The 16074-nt window shown below is 45.4% G+C and overlaps 1 protein-coding gene across 1 annotated transcript; it reads left to right on the top strand.

Moving 5' to 3' along the window:
* Positions 1 to 5969: 5969 nt before the first annotated feature.
* Positions 5970 to 6734, top strand: LOC104407444 (G-protein coupled receptor 35-like). Its single transcript, XM_010016731.1, has one exon. It carries the CDS (start codon positions 5970 to 5972, stop codon positions 6732 to 6734), a length of 765 nt encoding a protein of 254 aa, XP_010015033.1.
* The last annotated feature ends 9340 nt before the right edge of the window (positions 6735 to 16074 follow it).

The raw sequence follows: 16074 nt of genomic DNA on the forward strand, positions 1-16074 counted from the left end.
AGAAGATACAAGAGACAAATAGTGCCTAAACTTAAAAATCCTTCATTGCTTAAGGAGATGCATGAGTGTTGTCACCCTTGTGGCTGTCAGCAAGTACACTGCTATTAACTATCCTTGGAGAGCAAGAGGCTTAGGGTCCCTGTTAGCACATTCTCCTTTATGGTGTGCTGTCAGTGTTCATGACAGGTATCACTTACGTGTCCAGGCAAGAGGTGTTCAGCAAGGAAGACATCTTCCATTTTCAGAAGTAACACAGAAGGCCTTCAAAAACACTCTTTGCTGTAGGATTCCCTTCTGGGCTTTTTGCATCTTACTGGTTATAACAAATGCCTGTTCCAAATAGATTATTATGAAAATGTTAATTATTTTGAAAAAAGATGAAGGCTGATCCATATCAACCTGTTAACCTACTGTTAACCCAGAAAGCAAACAACTTGTTTTGCAAACCCAGTCACATTCGTGTTTTCTGCCTGTTAACATGGGGCACCTTGTCCAGTTTACAGTAGGCTCCGATGAAGTTGTCTACTCTGAAATACAAAATAGTAATGCTTTTGTGCCTGTGGCCTCATGGATAGGCCTCACAGGATGGCAAATAATAACTGCTGTTGAGATACCATTTGCTACTCTTTTATAGCCAAAGAATTTCAGAACACTTTATTCTTCCCCAAGTCTAGAGTTTTCAAATCAAGGAAGGATCACAGGCAAGGCACTCTATTAAATAACCTAAACAGCTTCCATGGTTTCATCCCAGCCAGCAGCTAAGCACCACAAGCCTCCTGCTTACTCCCTGTTGGTGACAGAAAGAGTATGACAACTATACTAAAGAATTTATAGTTGGCATTCCTATACATAGCCAAGCTTGCTGCATATAGAGCTGTATGAAGTGAGTGTTTTTTTCTTGTAGGAAGCAAACTGACACCTCCCACTGTTCATGTTCTAAATTAGAAAAATTAAGTGTTTCTTATTGTAAAATAGAAATTGTTGACTTCACAATCACAGTCATCATTAAGTAATATTTTTTGGGTTTTGCACTGAATGCTATGAAAACAAAAAAGGAAACATTCTTTTGCAAGTAATAATAAAGTTATCTTGTAGTAATGTATCTACAAATAAATATTCATTTATCACCATTACTCAAAGTCCTCTATTAGTAATTTTAACTTATACCAGAGATTGTGAAAAGAGATTTGGCCACCATGATATAAGATCTGCCTTACAATAAAGCGTAACCCAAAGATAAGCAAGGAACTTTCTGATTACCTGAAAATGTATATACTACCTGCAACAAAAACTATTATCTGCTTTAACATGTCAAGTTATAATGATGTAAATTATGGGTTTCTGACACCTTTCTTCAGGTGACTTCAAAGAGAAGGTGACTTCAAGCTGAGTCAGAACAAAGCCTCAGCTCCATGAGCACTCTCGGTAAATGGAACAGCACCTGGGCCACAACAAACTAGCAGCCATCCTACAGCACTGGTATAGCAAATCATGAGGACAGCAATACTGTTATTCACAAATGTTTCTGATGTCCCTGCACAGGACTCTGGCTAACAATAGTAGGGAGCAGCAGCCACAGTCCATCAGCACCTCCACCAAGCAGGGCTGGACCACGGCATTCTGCTAATGTTTGAGGAAGATATAACCTCTCTGCTCCTTAAAAGGAAAAGGTGCTGACAATGGCTTGAACTTTAAATGACGAAATTGATGCTGCAGTAAAAATTTAGGCTGTGGGGACCAAGGGGGGGACAAACAAAAAGCAAAAATAACATGCAAGAGAAGCCTACAAAGTAACCCATATTCTTGCTTCTGTGTGAGCAGCCATCAGATTTAGCATTTTTGGCCCTTCTAAGCAGGGAAGGCAGGGGCTGGCATGAGGAAGTATTTCACTGCATTGATGCTGTGGAAGTATGGAGAGGGCTATAGTACAGAGAGCCCTGCAAGTGGCTCAGTTCGTGTGTGGTGCTGAGGAAGTGGAAGAGGGAACCAGTCTCAGCAGCCAAGGCTGATCACTGTGTGAAGTGGATGCACGTAGTCTAACACTGCCATTTCACAGGCTTTCCATGCTAAAAATAAGACTGACACTTTCAGCTCCCATTCCTGTAGTTCTGTTTTGGTCAAGATCTGCTGTTGCAACATCATGCGTTCCTGTGAGAAAGCCAGGAAAAAAACCACACAGGGCAGAGGCACTGCAGAACCCAAATGCCATGGGGCAGTGTAGTGTCCCATCTCCCTCTTGCACGTGTGGAGGGGGTACCAGTACCTCTCACCTTGCCAGAGGTGTCCCACTATGATGTGCCAGAAGCTGCAGCCAGCAAGGCACAGTCTCTGGGAGACAGAAGAGGCCAAGATCTTCCCTGACAGGAAAAGGAGGCAGGAAGCCCATCAAACCTGTCTATTAGCAAACTGTACCAGGAGCACAGGAAAACCTCATCAGAAGGGCTTTCTTTGACTAGGAAACAACCACAAGCAGGACATCAGGCAGAGCTTACAGGGGAAGAAAAAGTGACTGTACAAAACAGAATTAAATCTTAGAGATCAAGTACGAAGATCAAACAGGTCTTAGCAAATTCTTCCCTTAGACATGAAAAGCTACCTACAAATTGCAAGCAAAGAACTGAGATCACCTAGTACTGCTGTTGATAAAAACAACAAAATTGTCCAGGTATGTCCTGATAACTACCGATTGCTTCATCACAGGTTTCAGTAAGGATGAAGAACCCAGAAAGTCCAGAATTTTAAAGGAATTGGCACATGAAATTTCACACCAGTAACAAGGCTTTTAATTAAGTCAGACAAAGTAGAGTCAGGGGACAGAGACCACCAAACAGAGCGCCTTCTCTTTGTACAGGCCCCCAGACTACCCCGAAGGAAAACTGCCAGCAAGGAAGTGACAAAACAGCACAAGTGCCACCCGCACTGTGCCACATGGTGGCAGCACTCACAGGGCTGAGGCAGGCTGAGAACTGCAGGGGCGAGGGAAAACAGCAAGTGAGCATCATCGGTCCAAGGCAGAGGTGATAGAACCTCCAACTGCATAGAAGAAAGGGGCCATAAGCAGTTGCGAAAGCCTAGAGGGTAGCTGGTAGGGAGCTGAGGTGGAGGAAAGAGAAGCACGAGGATCTTGACCCAGTGGTGTCCAGGAATCAGACAGAGACCCAAGAGCCACACCAAGAGACACCAAGTTCTCTGCAGGTAACACTTCATCATAGCTTTGCCTACTGGTAGCTGGTGTTGAGTTGCTCAGACATATCCTGGTGTGTCTGATGACCACAGCCAGCTGTTTTGTGCCTGGTAACATGATTTGTCCCTCCCTTGAAGTCTCACCAGGCTGATGGAAGTCATAGCTGCCCTCATCTGGTGACCACAGCACCAAGCTGTGGATGGGAAGCATCGCACCAAAGAGATGTTATGAGCTGAGCTCCCTTCAGGCCTGATTTTGACTGCTCATGGTTAATACTGGTAGTGATTGCCTTGATACAGACAATAGGAATATGCAGACAACATTTGAGGATGATGTAAAGTTAAGTGTTTTCTGTACAGTGGTGAAGCTATCACAACACAGGAGCTGGGTGACTTTGAAAACTGAAGTACTAACAACAACCATGACAGGAAAATGATGGTGGTTCAGGATCGACAACCTGGGCATACTAAGACGACAGTAACTACTTAAAACCACCAAGAAACAGCCATAAGAAAGGCAAAAGTCAGTCCCTGGGAACTCAAGAGAAGTATTTAAACCAAGCTTTATACTATACACTAATAATAGGGAATTAATCTCAAAGGCTGGTTTGTAAGGCACAGACAGACAATGAAGAAATACTCCTGAAGCTGCTCTAAGACAACCTGGAAAGTGGGAAGGGGAAATGCGCTTGCCCGAGACAGCAATTCAGGGTACTGCAACCACAGAGCAGTCACAAAGGCAGCAGGTCACAGCGTCACAACTTCTCAGAATTGCTGGTGGAACAGAACTATGAAACATAAGAGAATTACTGTGATTCAGACTGAAAAGTCGTAACAATCACAAAACTGTCTGGAAACCACAGGACTCACCTCTGTGTTAATGGGACTGTGGGCCCATTCAGGTGGCGGTCCCCATGCCAGCTCCAGCATGAGCAGTGGTCTAGAAGGCAGAGAGAAGACCTCAGGATGCTTCAGGCCAGTAAGTGCCCTCCAAGAACTGAGCGCAGCCTGTTGGGCAAGGAAGGTCAGCGGGCATTGCCCAGTGAGGTATCAGGCACTGGAAAGTAACTCAAAGAAAAACACAAAGCTGTTCCACCACCAGAGGAACTGCTGCAGGCTCCTCAGTCAAAGGGGGGTGGTACAAACCATGCCAGTGGTGGCAGAGAAAGCTCAGCCCTGGGGAAATGCATTGAGGAGGGGCAGGGGTGCTTCCTCGACCAGCATTGCTGCTCTCACAGCCACCAGCAAACAGACATTGCAGGACAACTCAGCAGTCACGTGCCAGGAGCATTGCTAGAAGGGCTCATCATGACTGCACATTGCACCACAGCTGGCGTGGGGGAACATTCTCTCTCTCCAAGGACAGCGAGCACACAGGTAATTCCTCCTGGCTGTTTGCTGACCAGGTTATTTGAACTCTGCAAGGCACTGCCTTTCTGTAGCCATGGCGTGACACCAAAATGGTGATAAAGAAACTGAGAGGGGGCTGAAGCTGCTGTATTTTCAAAGGCTCATTTTCATACTGGAAACATTAGACATGTTTTGCGCACTTAAGGCTTGTCTCAGCCTTTGCTAAGTCTCCCTGTTGTCTGTTATGGTTCTTGTATCTTCTTGTATCTTCTGGGCTCTTAACTTTCTCCTTGTGTCCAAATCACAAAGCTGCTGCAGGTACTGGCTATAGCATATTCCCTCACCTCTGAAGAGGTCTCCTGCCATGATTTCTCCAGCAGCATTATTTTCAAAGCTAGTCAAGAGCTGGAGATGCACATAGATGCAGCACTGTCCTATGGCTTGTTTGCTCACAATGCTTTCAAGCCTCACAAACCTGCATCCGTGAAGCCATGTTCCCCTTGCAGGGAAAATCCAAAGACATCTCGGATCTCCCAAGGTCTTTTCTGTCTGTGAACAATTGCACCTGGAATATACTTCTGCATTAACTCCTCCAAAACAGGAGGGTAAACAGCAATACTGACCTTAGATCCAGGGTGACAAAATCACCCACTAGATCAGATACAGCTCATCTCTTTATTTCACATGGCTGCTAATCATATTTCTTTGCCATGGCATTGGTGAACTTTTTTGTCTTGGAACTGTGGCTGATAGCTGTAATACTTCTGAGATGCAGACCAGCTTCCACAGTCCTTGAAAAGCAGCATGCAGACCCCTGACTCCGGTTCTTGCTGCAGATGACTAAATGCTACCACCAAGTACAGCATTCAATGGCAGCTAAAAGTAGTAAGAGATGTACTAATAATTGCTCTAATCACTAATGAGAAATGACGGAGAAACAGCTCAGGAATGAAGAGGACAGCTGTCCTTTTGATGCACATGTCCAAAAGCATTCGGAGCTGTGAGGAATCTGGCTGGCTTCTCCTGAGCACCACTACAAGGCGAAGGGATAAGAGCTGGGTTTAGACATTCCTTTTCCATTATCACCTGGTTGTAAAAGCTCACATAACTCCTAGCTGCAGGATACCTGCTGCTACCTGATCTGAGTTTGGCCCAAAACAGAGACCCAAGCATTTTCCCCTGCTGCCCTCCACCTGCAGCCTTCCCCACATGGGACCCAGTGCTTTTCTCTCCTCCACAAGCGATTGGGCTCATATCCTGCTCCATTTCCTTCCTACTAAGTATCATTCAGCCAGCTCTGCTCTGCAGAGTCATTTCCACAGTCACTGTTGGTAAAGCCCTGAACTATCTAAATTAACCATTGATTCAGCCAAGAGCCTTGCTTCTAAAAGGTTTAATCTGCTGTTCTAGGAACTGTGCCTCTTAATACCCCTAAAATGAACCTCAGCAGCTGCAGTATCACAGCCTATGAAAGCTTTCCACTTGTCCAGCTGTGTGTTTACATCCCAGTTTTGCTTTTGGGCATTCTGCTGAATGTCTTGGCTCTGTGGGTGTTCTGCTGTGAACTCAGCAAATGGACAGAAACAAGAGTATACACAGTCATCTTGGCTGTGGCTGACTGCTTGCTGCTCTTCACTATGCCTTCTAAAACTTTATCCCAGTTCCATCAGCTTAAGGTCAGTAGATGGTGCCTGGTTCTGGACAGTAGCTATTGCATAAACCACTTAATGAGCATCAGTATCATCACTGTCATAGCAGCTGACGGGTACCTTGCAATCAGGTACCCTTTGAAAACCAAGGTGCTGAGGCCGCCACTGAAGGAAGCTTTTGCCCCTGGATTTCTGTGGATGGTCATGATCTGTGTGATGTACCACTTGATCATCTTGAGTTATTGCTCCATGCAAGTCACTGCAGAACTCATGAGAAAGAATGGAGACTGTCAGAAGGAAAAGGTATTCAGGAAGGCCATCTACATTGTGTCAGCAAATACGGCTGTGTTCATCATATGCTTTTTACCTCTTTACTTCAGGCATCTCCTTTGCTTTATGATGGACTCCATCAGCTCCAACTGCTCTGCAATACAGAGGGTTAATAATTCAGACTTTAATTTCATGGACTGTTCCCCAATAAGGCTAAACATGCCTTTAAGATTTCCTCCCCAGTATGGGATACGTGTGCCAAAAGCAAATCACAAAAAGTGATTTAAGAGGTACCTGATTGCCACTGTGTTTTTTTGTACACGTTGAGTCTCACCAGCATGGTTGTGAGCTCTTTAGAGGTGAAAGCTCTGCACAAATCAAACAGCTATTTCAGATGTGCTGGGAAAAAATACTTCACCTCCAGTAACTGCCAATTAAAGAGGTGAAGGAGATGCAAAGCCACCTACAAACAAAGCATTTCCAAGCAGATTCTGCTAAGCCATCTCACTTTGAGTAACACGCCTTCCTCTAGCACCCACTTGCCAGAAACACAGAGTGTACAGAAATAGATACAATGAATGCTTGGTGAAAGATGGCCAAACTTCCTCCCCACAGAAACCTCACACCAAAGCCTCCTTACAGCCATGAGCTCTCAGGTGATGCTGAGGTTTGGAGAAGGAGGGAGCTTCAGAGGGGCTGCGGTGGAGACAGTTGGGTTGTGAAAGTGCAAGATGGTGCTGAGCAGGGAGTGAAGGGATGGTCCTTACAGCACAGCCAGCCTCCACAGCAGCTCTGAGCAGGACCACCACCACTCCAAATGACTCCTAGTGAGGGCAAAAACACAGGAGAGCATTTTTCACTCTCAGAAAAGAATGAAAAGCTAGATAAACTATCCCTTTGACACAGGACCGAAACCCCCATCATTCATTTGAAAAGGGTCTATCCAAACACAAGGCAGTCAGGGATTCAGACATGCTGGGGCTGAAGAACATGGCACAAGGACCAAGAAACCCTCTCAGGCTTTCCAGCAGGAAAACTGGGTTGTGCAGTTCTGTTGACACTTTCGAGTTTTTGGTCTGATTTAGTAGTTATGTCTAAATTCATAACCCATCTGGCTAAGCTCTCCCACACCATACAGAGAAGAGCTAAGGGATGAATTAAGCAGTGAGAAGGCAGCAGCAATCTAGAGCAGTAGACATCTTTGGTGGGCTCAGAAGCCTCCAGGAGGCAAGGGTGGCCTGAGCATATGCCAACAGATACCAATCCTTCCACCACTGTTTGGAAGGCAGAGAGCCGCCATCCCATGCACAGACAGACTGTAACTACCCAAGCGGAGCAGGCCTTGGCTGGCTTGCTTTGATCTTGCTGCATAAACATAGCTATCTGATCACACAGGATCATGGAATCAGCAAGGTTGGAAAAGACCTTTAAGATCATCAAGACCACCACTAAAGCATGTCACTAAGGGCCTCATCTGCACGGTTTGTGAACGCTTCCATGGACAGTGATTCCACCACATCACTGGAAAGCTTGGTGGATGGAACAGGCTGCCAAGTATGTGCAGCTTAACCTTCTTACAATAGATCACACACTCTGTCTTTCAGCCTTCCCAGATTCCACTGGAGCCAAGTCTGGACATCAACCTTATTCTTTCCAAGTGATGAGCGTTCAGGTGTAAGGAGGCAGGTATCTCCTACCATGTATGACCACATCCTGCCCTCATCAGGCCACACTGCCCTCCCAGCACCTGCAGGACACAGCTAGCACAAATATCTTGCATTGTTATCTCCTACATTGTATTATTTCTAATTCTATGAACTGGTGCAGAGCTGGACACAGCCAGTTTGACACCCCTCACAAGCACTGAATGGGCTTGTTACACAAACAGGTCACTTGAAAGCAAAAAGCGGACCTGCTGCAGTGCACTAGAGGTGGCAGCACAGGCAGGACGCAAACACATAGTGCAGGACACACACAGAGGAGTGCAGGACACAACCCAAACCTCTTCTAACTTTGATGCTGTTGCTCACACCAGTTTTCTTGCTTGGGAATTTCCATTTGCTATTGCTGTCACACTTTAAATGAACCCTGCTGCCACGTCCTGAACCAGGGCAGCTGACCAAAAAATGAGAGTTCAGCTGAATGCCAGGTGTGGGTTGAAAGTGTGAAAGCTGTCACCAAGAAACTGTGACATACATCAAAAGTGCTCTCATCAAAGGCAGAAAAAGAGGGCGCTCCTGGGGAAGTGAAAACCAGGATGGTTCACTATCACTAGCTTCAGACAGAAGCACTCCTGTATGTCTCAGTTTCTGAAGGCTCAGAAACATCACCAAGACAATCTAGAGGGATGAGCATTGCATGCACCAGCCCAGGACAGCATCTGACATCATGCACTCCTCATCCTTAAAGGTGCTAAAAGGCTGCAGCATCTGCAAGCCTGCCCATCAGAAAGCCTGGCTGCAGTCTGCCAGCAGCTTCGCTAACTTCAAAACTCACTTCTGTCTGCTGACATTCTTCTACCATGATGAACAAGGGTGGGTTTTGACATCCATTTTGGTTTTGAAGAAAGAGAACAATGATTAAGGATATATATGACTTGAATAACATACCTGCATTTTTTCTCTTTTAGCAGTGGATTTTGTCCCTTAGGAAATGCAGGGGATGTTTTCAGTAGGCAGAGAGCAGCAAGGGGGATCTTACCTCCTGCCTCCTGGAGGAATGGTGGTCTGCAGCAGTCACAGCTCTGGAAAAAGAGACAGGGGAGATCAAATACATCTGCTCTGTTCCAGGTATTCATGATGGGGGGAGTGCGTGTCAAATTCTTCTGTTCCCACCTCTCACACAAGGAACCTCAGAGCTATTTCAGACACAGCAGGGAGGTCTCAGTAGAGGCAGATGCTTGACCAACCTCCCAACAAGCTAAAGCAATCTAGGAAATGGAGGCAATGCACTCACCTGCACCCAGGTGCCCATCTCCTGCTGGGGTGCCCAGGGCAGAACCACCCCAGCACCCCGTTCCCTGGACACCTGCTGCCTTCCCCCAGCAGAAGGGAAGTGGATTCCACCACCTCCTGCCCAGGACAGGGACTCTAACCAGGGAGTACTCCACTGGTTTTCAGAAAGTAAAATAAAGTTAGCAAACAAGAAAAGAAAAGGCCTCCCATGGAGATGAGAGCATGGCAGGAAAAGCAGAAAAGGAGATTCCCAGACTGCACTTAAAGGCACACCCCAGGTTCAGATTGTGCTGCTGTTGACAATTTATCTACATGATTGCTGTGAGGCAGATTTGAGGTCATGATACATGAAATCCAGCACATCTCTGTTTATTAATTGACATTGGCTCTGTTTTTTGCCAGTAAACCCCAGGCTGATTTATTCCCACTGCTGTCTTGCAACACTTTCCTCTTCCTCAATAAACACAAACACTCCTTGGTCCTGGTTTCAGCTGGGATAGAGTTGATGTTCTTCCTAGTAGCTGTACAGTGTTGTGTTTTGGCTTTAGTCTGGGAACAATGCTGATAACACACCGACGTTCAGTTGTTGCTCAGTAGTGCTTATTCTAAGTCAAGGACTTTCCAGCCTCAGGCTCTGCCAGTGAGGAGGGGCAGAGACAGGATACCTGACCCAAACCAGCCAAAAGCATGTTCTATACAATAGAACATCATGCTCAGTATAGAACTGGGAGGAGCTGGCCAGGGACCACTGATCGATGCTCAGGGACAGGCTGGGCAGCAGTAAGTGGGTGGTGAGTAATTATACTGGGCATCACTTGTTTGTTTCTTATTTTGTTGTGCTGTTTTATCTGTCTATTCGGTGTTTCCCTTTTCATTATTATTAGCAGTAAGATATTATACCATATTTTAATTCTTAAATTGGTCTTCTCTCAACCCACAGGTTTCACCTTTTTTCCCAATTCTCCTCCCCATCCCACTGCAGGGGAAAGTGCCACCTTCCTAGTGACAGCAAAGGGCAGTCTAACCTCTCCCCACAGGAGTCAGTGCAGGGCCAGTGTGGTTTTGGAAGACCATTCATCACCCTTGGCTCAAGCAGACATTGGGAAGCTGGGACTGGGAAATCCAACTGCTTAAGTGCTCAGTGAATTCCCTTCACTGCCATAGCTTAAAAAAACAGCCCATGACTGAAAAAAGAGAGACAGCCAAGAGAAGAGGGCAAGTGGCTAATAGACCCCAACCAGCAATCCTCTTCCCCAGATGCAGCAATGATTATTTAAGGTTTGCTCCTCCAACCTGTCCATGAAGGAGTGACAAGCCCAATAGGAGGAAGTCCCCATCCCCAAAGACCAGGTTCCCCCTTCTGGACCACCATCCCTCACTGACCCATTTTATTACCATCTCCATAGACAATTAAGCATCAGCCTGAAAAATGCATAAAGAAACATCTTCCCCCTTCCTCGTCTGACCACCTCCTTCTCCACCTTGTGTCAGAGTAGCCTGTCTCTGATCAACAAAGCCTATGCCATTAAGTGATCTGACTCAATAAATGACCTGTACAAGAACAACAAACCCTAGATGTCAGGAACTAAGGGAAGGTCAATCAACCTGAAAGTTGTCACAAGAGAAGGAAGGAAAGTATTTGAAGATTCATTTTATGACAACAGCTAAAGAAAAAGTCTCTGTGAGTCATCCTCCATCATTCCTAAAATTCTGATTTGAGAAGAAACATCGTGAACACAACCCTCAGTCTCCAGCTGAAAAGTAAATAACACACCAGTCAGCAGAGAGACAAAACACTTCCTTTTTCTGCTTTCTTCCCTTGCTGGTTACAAAAAGCAGTGTGGCTTTTGTCTCTTTGAGGCGCTGGCACAGGGTGCCCGGAGAAGCTGTGGCTGCCCCATCCCTGGCAGTGTTCAAGGCCACGTTGGACACAGGGGCTTGGAGCAACCTGCTCCAGTGGAAGGTGTCCCTGCCCACGGCAGGGGGTTGGAACTGGATGAGCTTTAAGGTCCCTTCCAACCCAAACCATCCTGTGATTCTATGATTCTATAAAAGATGTAAAGGGAACAGAAAGCAAGTAAGCACCTCAGAGAGACAGCGATGGGGAAATGGCAGTGGCTGCGCCATGCAGGAGGGGAAAACAAACACTTTGCATAAACTTAGTTCCTGATGCATTAGTCTTATAAAACCAGAGAAATTAGGAATTTCCCATGACTAATATGTCTGAGCAGAGAGCATGGGTAGTTTACTATATGTCTTTCTTTTTTTTAAATATATATACATATAAAAACTGCTCTATTTTATTGAACTCTTGATTCTAAGCTGTTCTGTATGAAACAGAAGGTTTAGTCAATATTCTCCAGATGGGATTATCAGACTTAAATTAGGGTTGGGTTGTTTTTAACTCTCTCTCAGCACAGTAATTTACCTCTGTGCTCAGCTGCCTTTTCAAGTGTCTGAAGGAGCTGTATTCCCATAACATATTCTCTCTGGGTCTTCTGAAAACAAGTGCCTTCAGTCACTTGGTAACCAAAGTTTCTTCCTGTGACTCAGATATAACTCTGCTGCACAGTATTAGTGATTGTTGTGAGCCTCCAGTCTCCCCTATCAGTACAGAGCTCTTGTTTGTAGGTAGCCAGGGGGAAAGTGCAAGTGTGTGACCTCTCCACCTCTCCCATGCACCATGAGGAAGAGAGTCTTGCATGGAAATCAGCCTCCCGCAGTACAGGTCACGTCCCCACGAGGCTTTTTCCAGTTGTAGTCACACCGAATAGGAAGCAGAAACCCAGCACAGCCCATGCTGCCCCAGTCCCTGCTGCTGCCTGTCTACAGGATCTGAGCCCAGGAAGGCAGGATCTGCAAGGCCCTGGCACTACTCCACAAATCTGGAAGACCATCCTCACTGTGGCAGGTTGGAAGCCCACCAGATACGTTCCTAGGTTACTGCAGCCTGTAGTTTAAGAACTTCCTAAACCAGAGTTTGCTCCTTCATGTAATATGGCCCATCAGGGGCTTTTCTGCCTTCCATGAGCACAAAGAACCATTTTTATATCCATAAGACTATTTAAAAGAATTAAATATCTAACCACACTAACAACATCCAGCTGTACACAGTGTTGTCAGCATGTTCCTGTGCTGGCCAGAGTTTAGTGCAGCATGGCACCAGGCAGAGCAAAAGAAGCCAACACAACCAGCACCCTCCTGGTAAATCCTGAGCTGGATACTGCTCTGCATGGAAAACATCTGCACCCTTCTAGAGCTGCCAAGAGCTAAAGATTGCTCTGAAACTTTAAAAGGCCCAACCTCCGCTATACTACAGGGCTGCACAGAAAGTGTCAAACCACTAGAGGGAAACCTGACCTCAGCTCACCTCAAAGCCAAACAAGGGGGATGGAGGAGGAAGGAAACCTAAATTGGGGTTAAATAAAAGGGAGGCAGGAAACACGCGGGAGGCAAACTATCCATGAGTGTCAGTTCAGGTATTTTTGAAATGCATTCAGCTCTGCTGAAATAACTCATGTTCTCACTCTGCTCACTTCCATGGAGGGCAAGATGGGAAGTGGGGACTGATTTAAACAAGAAATGCCATTTTTCAGTGGAATTCCCATTCAGCTGCAGAGAGCTAATAAGAACAATTCTCACAGACATGAAGATGCTGCGAGGCCTGGAGCAGCTCTGCTCTGGAGCCAGGCTGATTCAGCCTGGAGAAGAGAAGGCTCCTTAAGGGGAGACCTTAGAGCAGCTCCCAGTGCCTAAAGGGGCTACAAGAAATCTGGAGAGAAGCTTTTGACAAAGGCCTGTGGGGACAGGACAAGTGGGAACGGCTTTAAACTGAGAGAAGGGAGATTGAGATGAGACATTAGGAAGAAGTTCTTCCTTGTGAGGGTGCTGAGGTGCTGGCACAGGGTGCCCAGAGAAGCTGTGGCTGCCTCATCCCTGGCAGTGTTCAAGGCCAGGTTGGACACAGGGGCTTGGAGCAACCTGCTCTAGTGGAAGGTGTCCCTGCCCATGACAGGGGGTTGGAACTGGATGAGCTTTAAGGTCCTGTCTAACCCAAACCATTTTATATCATGACATTATAAGCAGGAAGGTGCTAAGTCCCCAGCTCCCCATCCCTCTCTGGGGATAGGTACTCACTGTCAGGGCAGCCCTCCCCTCGCAGCACTCCAGCTCAAAGAGCAATTCTCCTTTTGGAAATAGTCTCTTGGAAGGATGCAGCTATTTAACCCTGTTTCAGGGCAACACCTCTTCACGTGCTATCATTGCAACAGGCCACACACTTCCCCTTTGTTGGGGAAAGAGAAGGAAACAAATGTGTTTGAATTCTGGAAAAGCTTTGGTCTGTGATGAGAAACATCCTGCACACAGAAAAAAAAAACCGCTAAAGTAGTTTTGGGAATGCCTGGCAAGCTACTGTACCTCGAGAAGAGCCTCACAAAAATGGTCTTTTCCTGTTACTGTCAGTCATATTGGCTGTGTAGACTATTAGAGATACCAGGAACACTGGAGTTACTAGAGATAAACACTTTGAAGGTAGCATTTTAAACCTGGCTGTTCTCCTCAGCTGAAACCACTGCAGCAAGCTTAAGTAGTGTGTGAATTCACACTCTGCCAGCACCAATACAGCCTCTGCTGATGCACCTTTCTGTGCCCAGACACTCACCCCGGCTCTGAACCTGGCTCCCACACACATTTGCCTAAGAGGTCTTGTGCCTCTTAACACTCCCTCACATGGTCTAAATCTGAGGGTGCAGTAGAGGTGCTGGTCAAATGCTAGAAACGCCAAATGAAGGTGCAACACTTAGAAATAATGCTCTGAGCACTGTTAATGTACTTGCAATGCACAAATGAGCACACTGGTGCAAGCTCCCATTATTAAATTTCAGTATGATAGAGCAGGATGTCACGGTGTTTGTCATAAGTGATTCTCTTTAAAATTATGGCATTTCTTTTACTGTTAAGCAGGTATCTTACTTGTATAAGTTAACTTGATTATTTTCCACGTTAGATAAAATAAACTGTATAAAACCAGAAGAATAGTCAACAATTAGTAGTAAGCTCCAGGTTTGTCATTTACATCAGCCTCAGCTAGATATCTCTGCCCCTTTCTTTATAATGCACTAGTGATTTTTGCAGTAGAATTACGTATTTTAAAACATTTAGACACTGTTTAGTCAAATGATACAACATTATATACAATGATCTACCTTCTTTTGCTAGACAAAGTTCCAGTATAATGGATATTTCGTAGTATCAGAATTAGCAGTGAAACTCAGAACACCTGTTAGACAGGTCTTGAAAGATTTAACATAAAATGATACAACCTTCCTTACCTCATTTCCAGACAACAACCCAAAAAAGACTACCTTCAGGGAAGCTTTTTCTTGCCTACAGACAGCAAAAAAACATCTGAAGAAAATGAACATTGTTTTCAAGCACTTTATGCTGTTTTCTCCCCCAACCCCGTTTTTGATAACTAACTGTTGCTGGGTTTCTTTATAGAGAGTGCAGTGATACATGGGAGAACTTACTTTAAACCAGCTGTAGCCACTGCTGAGATCAGGGAACAAATCTGAGCTAAATTGGGCAGGGAATAAAGAAACCTGGTGATGATACTACCTGGTAAAAGGGCTCCAATCACCTTGTGGAAAATAAAGACTCATAACAAACTATGAGTTTACGCCACTCTGGGATTGCATTGATTTATATTGTGTGTGCAGTCAGTTTGGCTCTTCTCTACCCCTCTCAAAGATAACACACATGAAACTGTCACATTATATCTAATTCTCCTAAATACGAATGTAAAAGCATAGCTTTGAAAAAAAAAAAAGGGGCAGGGAAAAACCAACAAATAAAAGGACAAATAATCTAATATTAAACCTAGAAAAATTATCCCAAGCCTGTTTTAAAAATAACCCCAAAACCAAATACTTCTAGATTTACATATCTTTCAGAATTAGCAGTGCTTATTTTAAACTCCACAAAGAGCAAATCCAATTGCAGTATAAATCATCAAATGCCGTAACTTATAAATGACATGCGAAGGACACTTAATCTACGCAATCTCCCTGAATCAAAAGACCACACGGACGACCCCCGCTCACATCACCCTCCGCAACAGCCCCGCCGCACCACCCCAACAACTAAAAGGGGGACGGCACTGTGCCGCCCCCCCCCCACACCCCCCTCCGCCACACCCCCGCCGCACCACCCCAACAACTAAAAGGGGGACGGCACTGTGATAAGTGAGGTTTGTTCATCAAAAGGTTTAAGGGGTAGTGTTGCTTGTTATACTTTAAGAAACTCTTTGTAACTGTCGTTTTGTGAAACATTTTTTCTTTGTGAAGGGAAAGGGAAAGTCAATTGTACTATTATGAAAAGTATGCTTTGTTAAAGTAGGATAAATGCTTTTAGAGAAGGAAAAGGAAGGGGGGCTGGGTGGTTCGACTCGGTATCTTGTTGCAGAATGTTGTAAAGCTCATAACCATATAAGGGATGGAGGTTGAGGGAGTGGTTAGCCTAATGAGAGAAACCCCTCGAAACTTCTCGAAACTTCTCGAAGCTTCTCGATGATGAAACCCCAGCAACAGAAAGGAACCAATGGAAAGGAGCCACGTAAATATCTGGGTAAAAGAGGTAACGGGATTGGCTGAAGCCAAAATATCTGG

Source organism: Nestor notabilis, unplaced genomic scaffold (assembly GCF_000696875.1).
Source record: "Nestor notabilis isolate BGI_N333 unplaced genomic scaffold, ASM69687v1 scaffold1756, whole genome shotgun sequence".
Lineage (NCBI taxonomy): Eukaryota > Metazoa > Chordata > Aves > Psittaciformes > Psittacidae > Nestor > Nestor notabilis.

Bases quoted from the DNA above. Each gene is read 5' to 3' on its own strand.
- LOC104407444 (XM_010016731.1), top strand. From the start codon at position 5,970: ATGAACCTCAGCAGCTGCAGTATCACAGCCTATGAAAGCTTTCCACTT.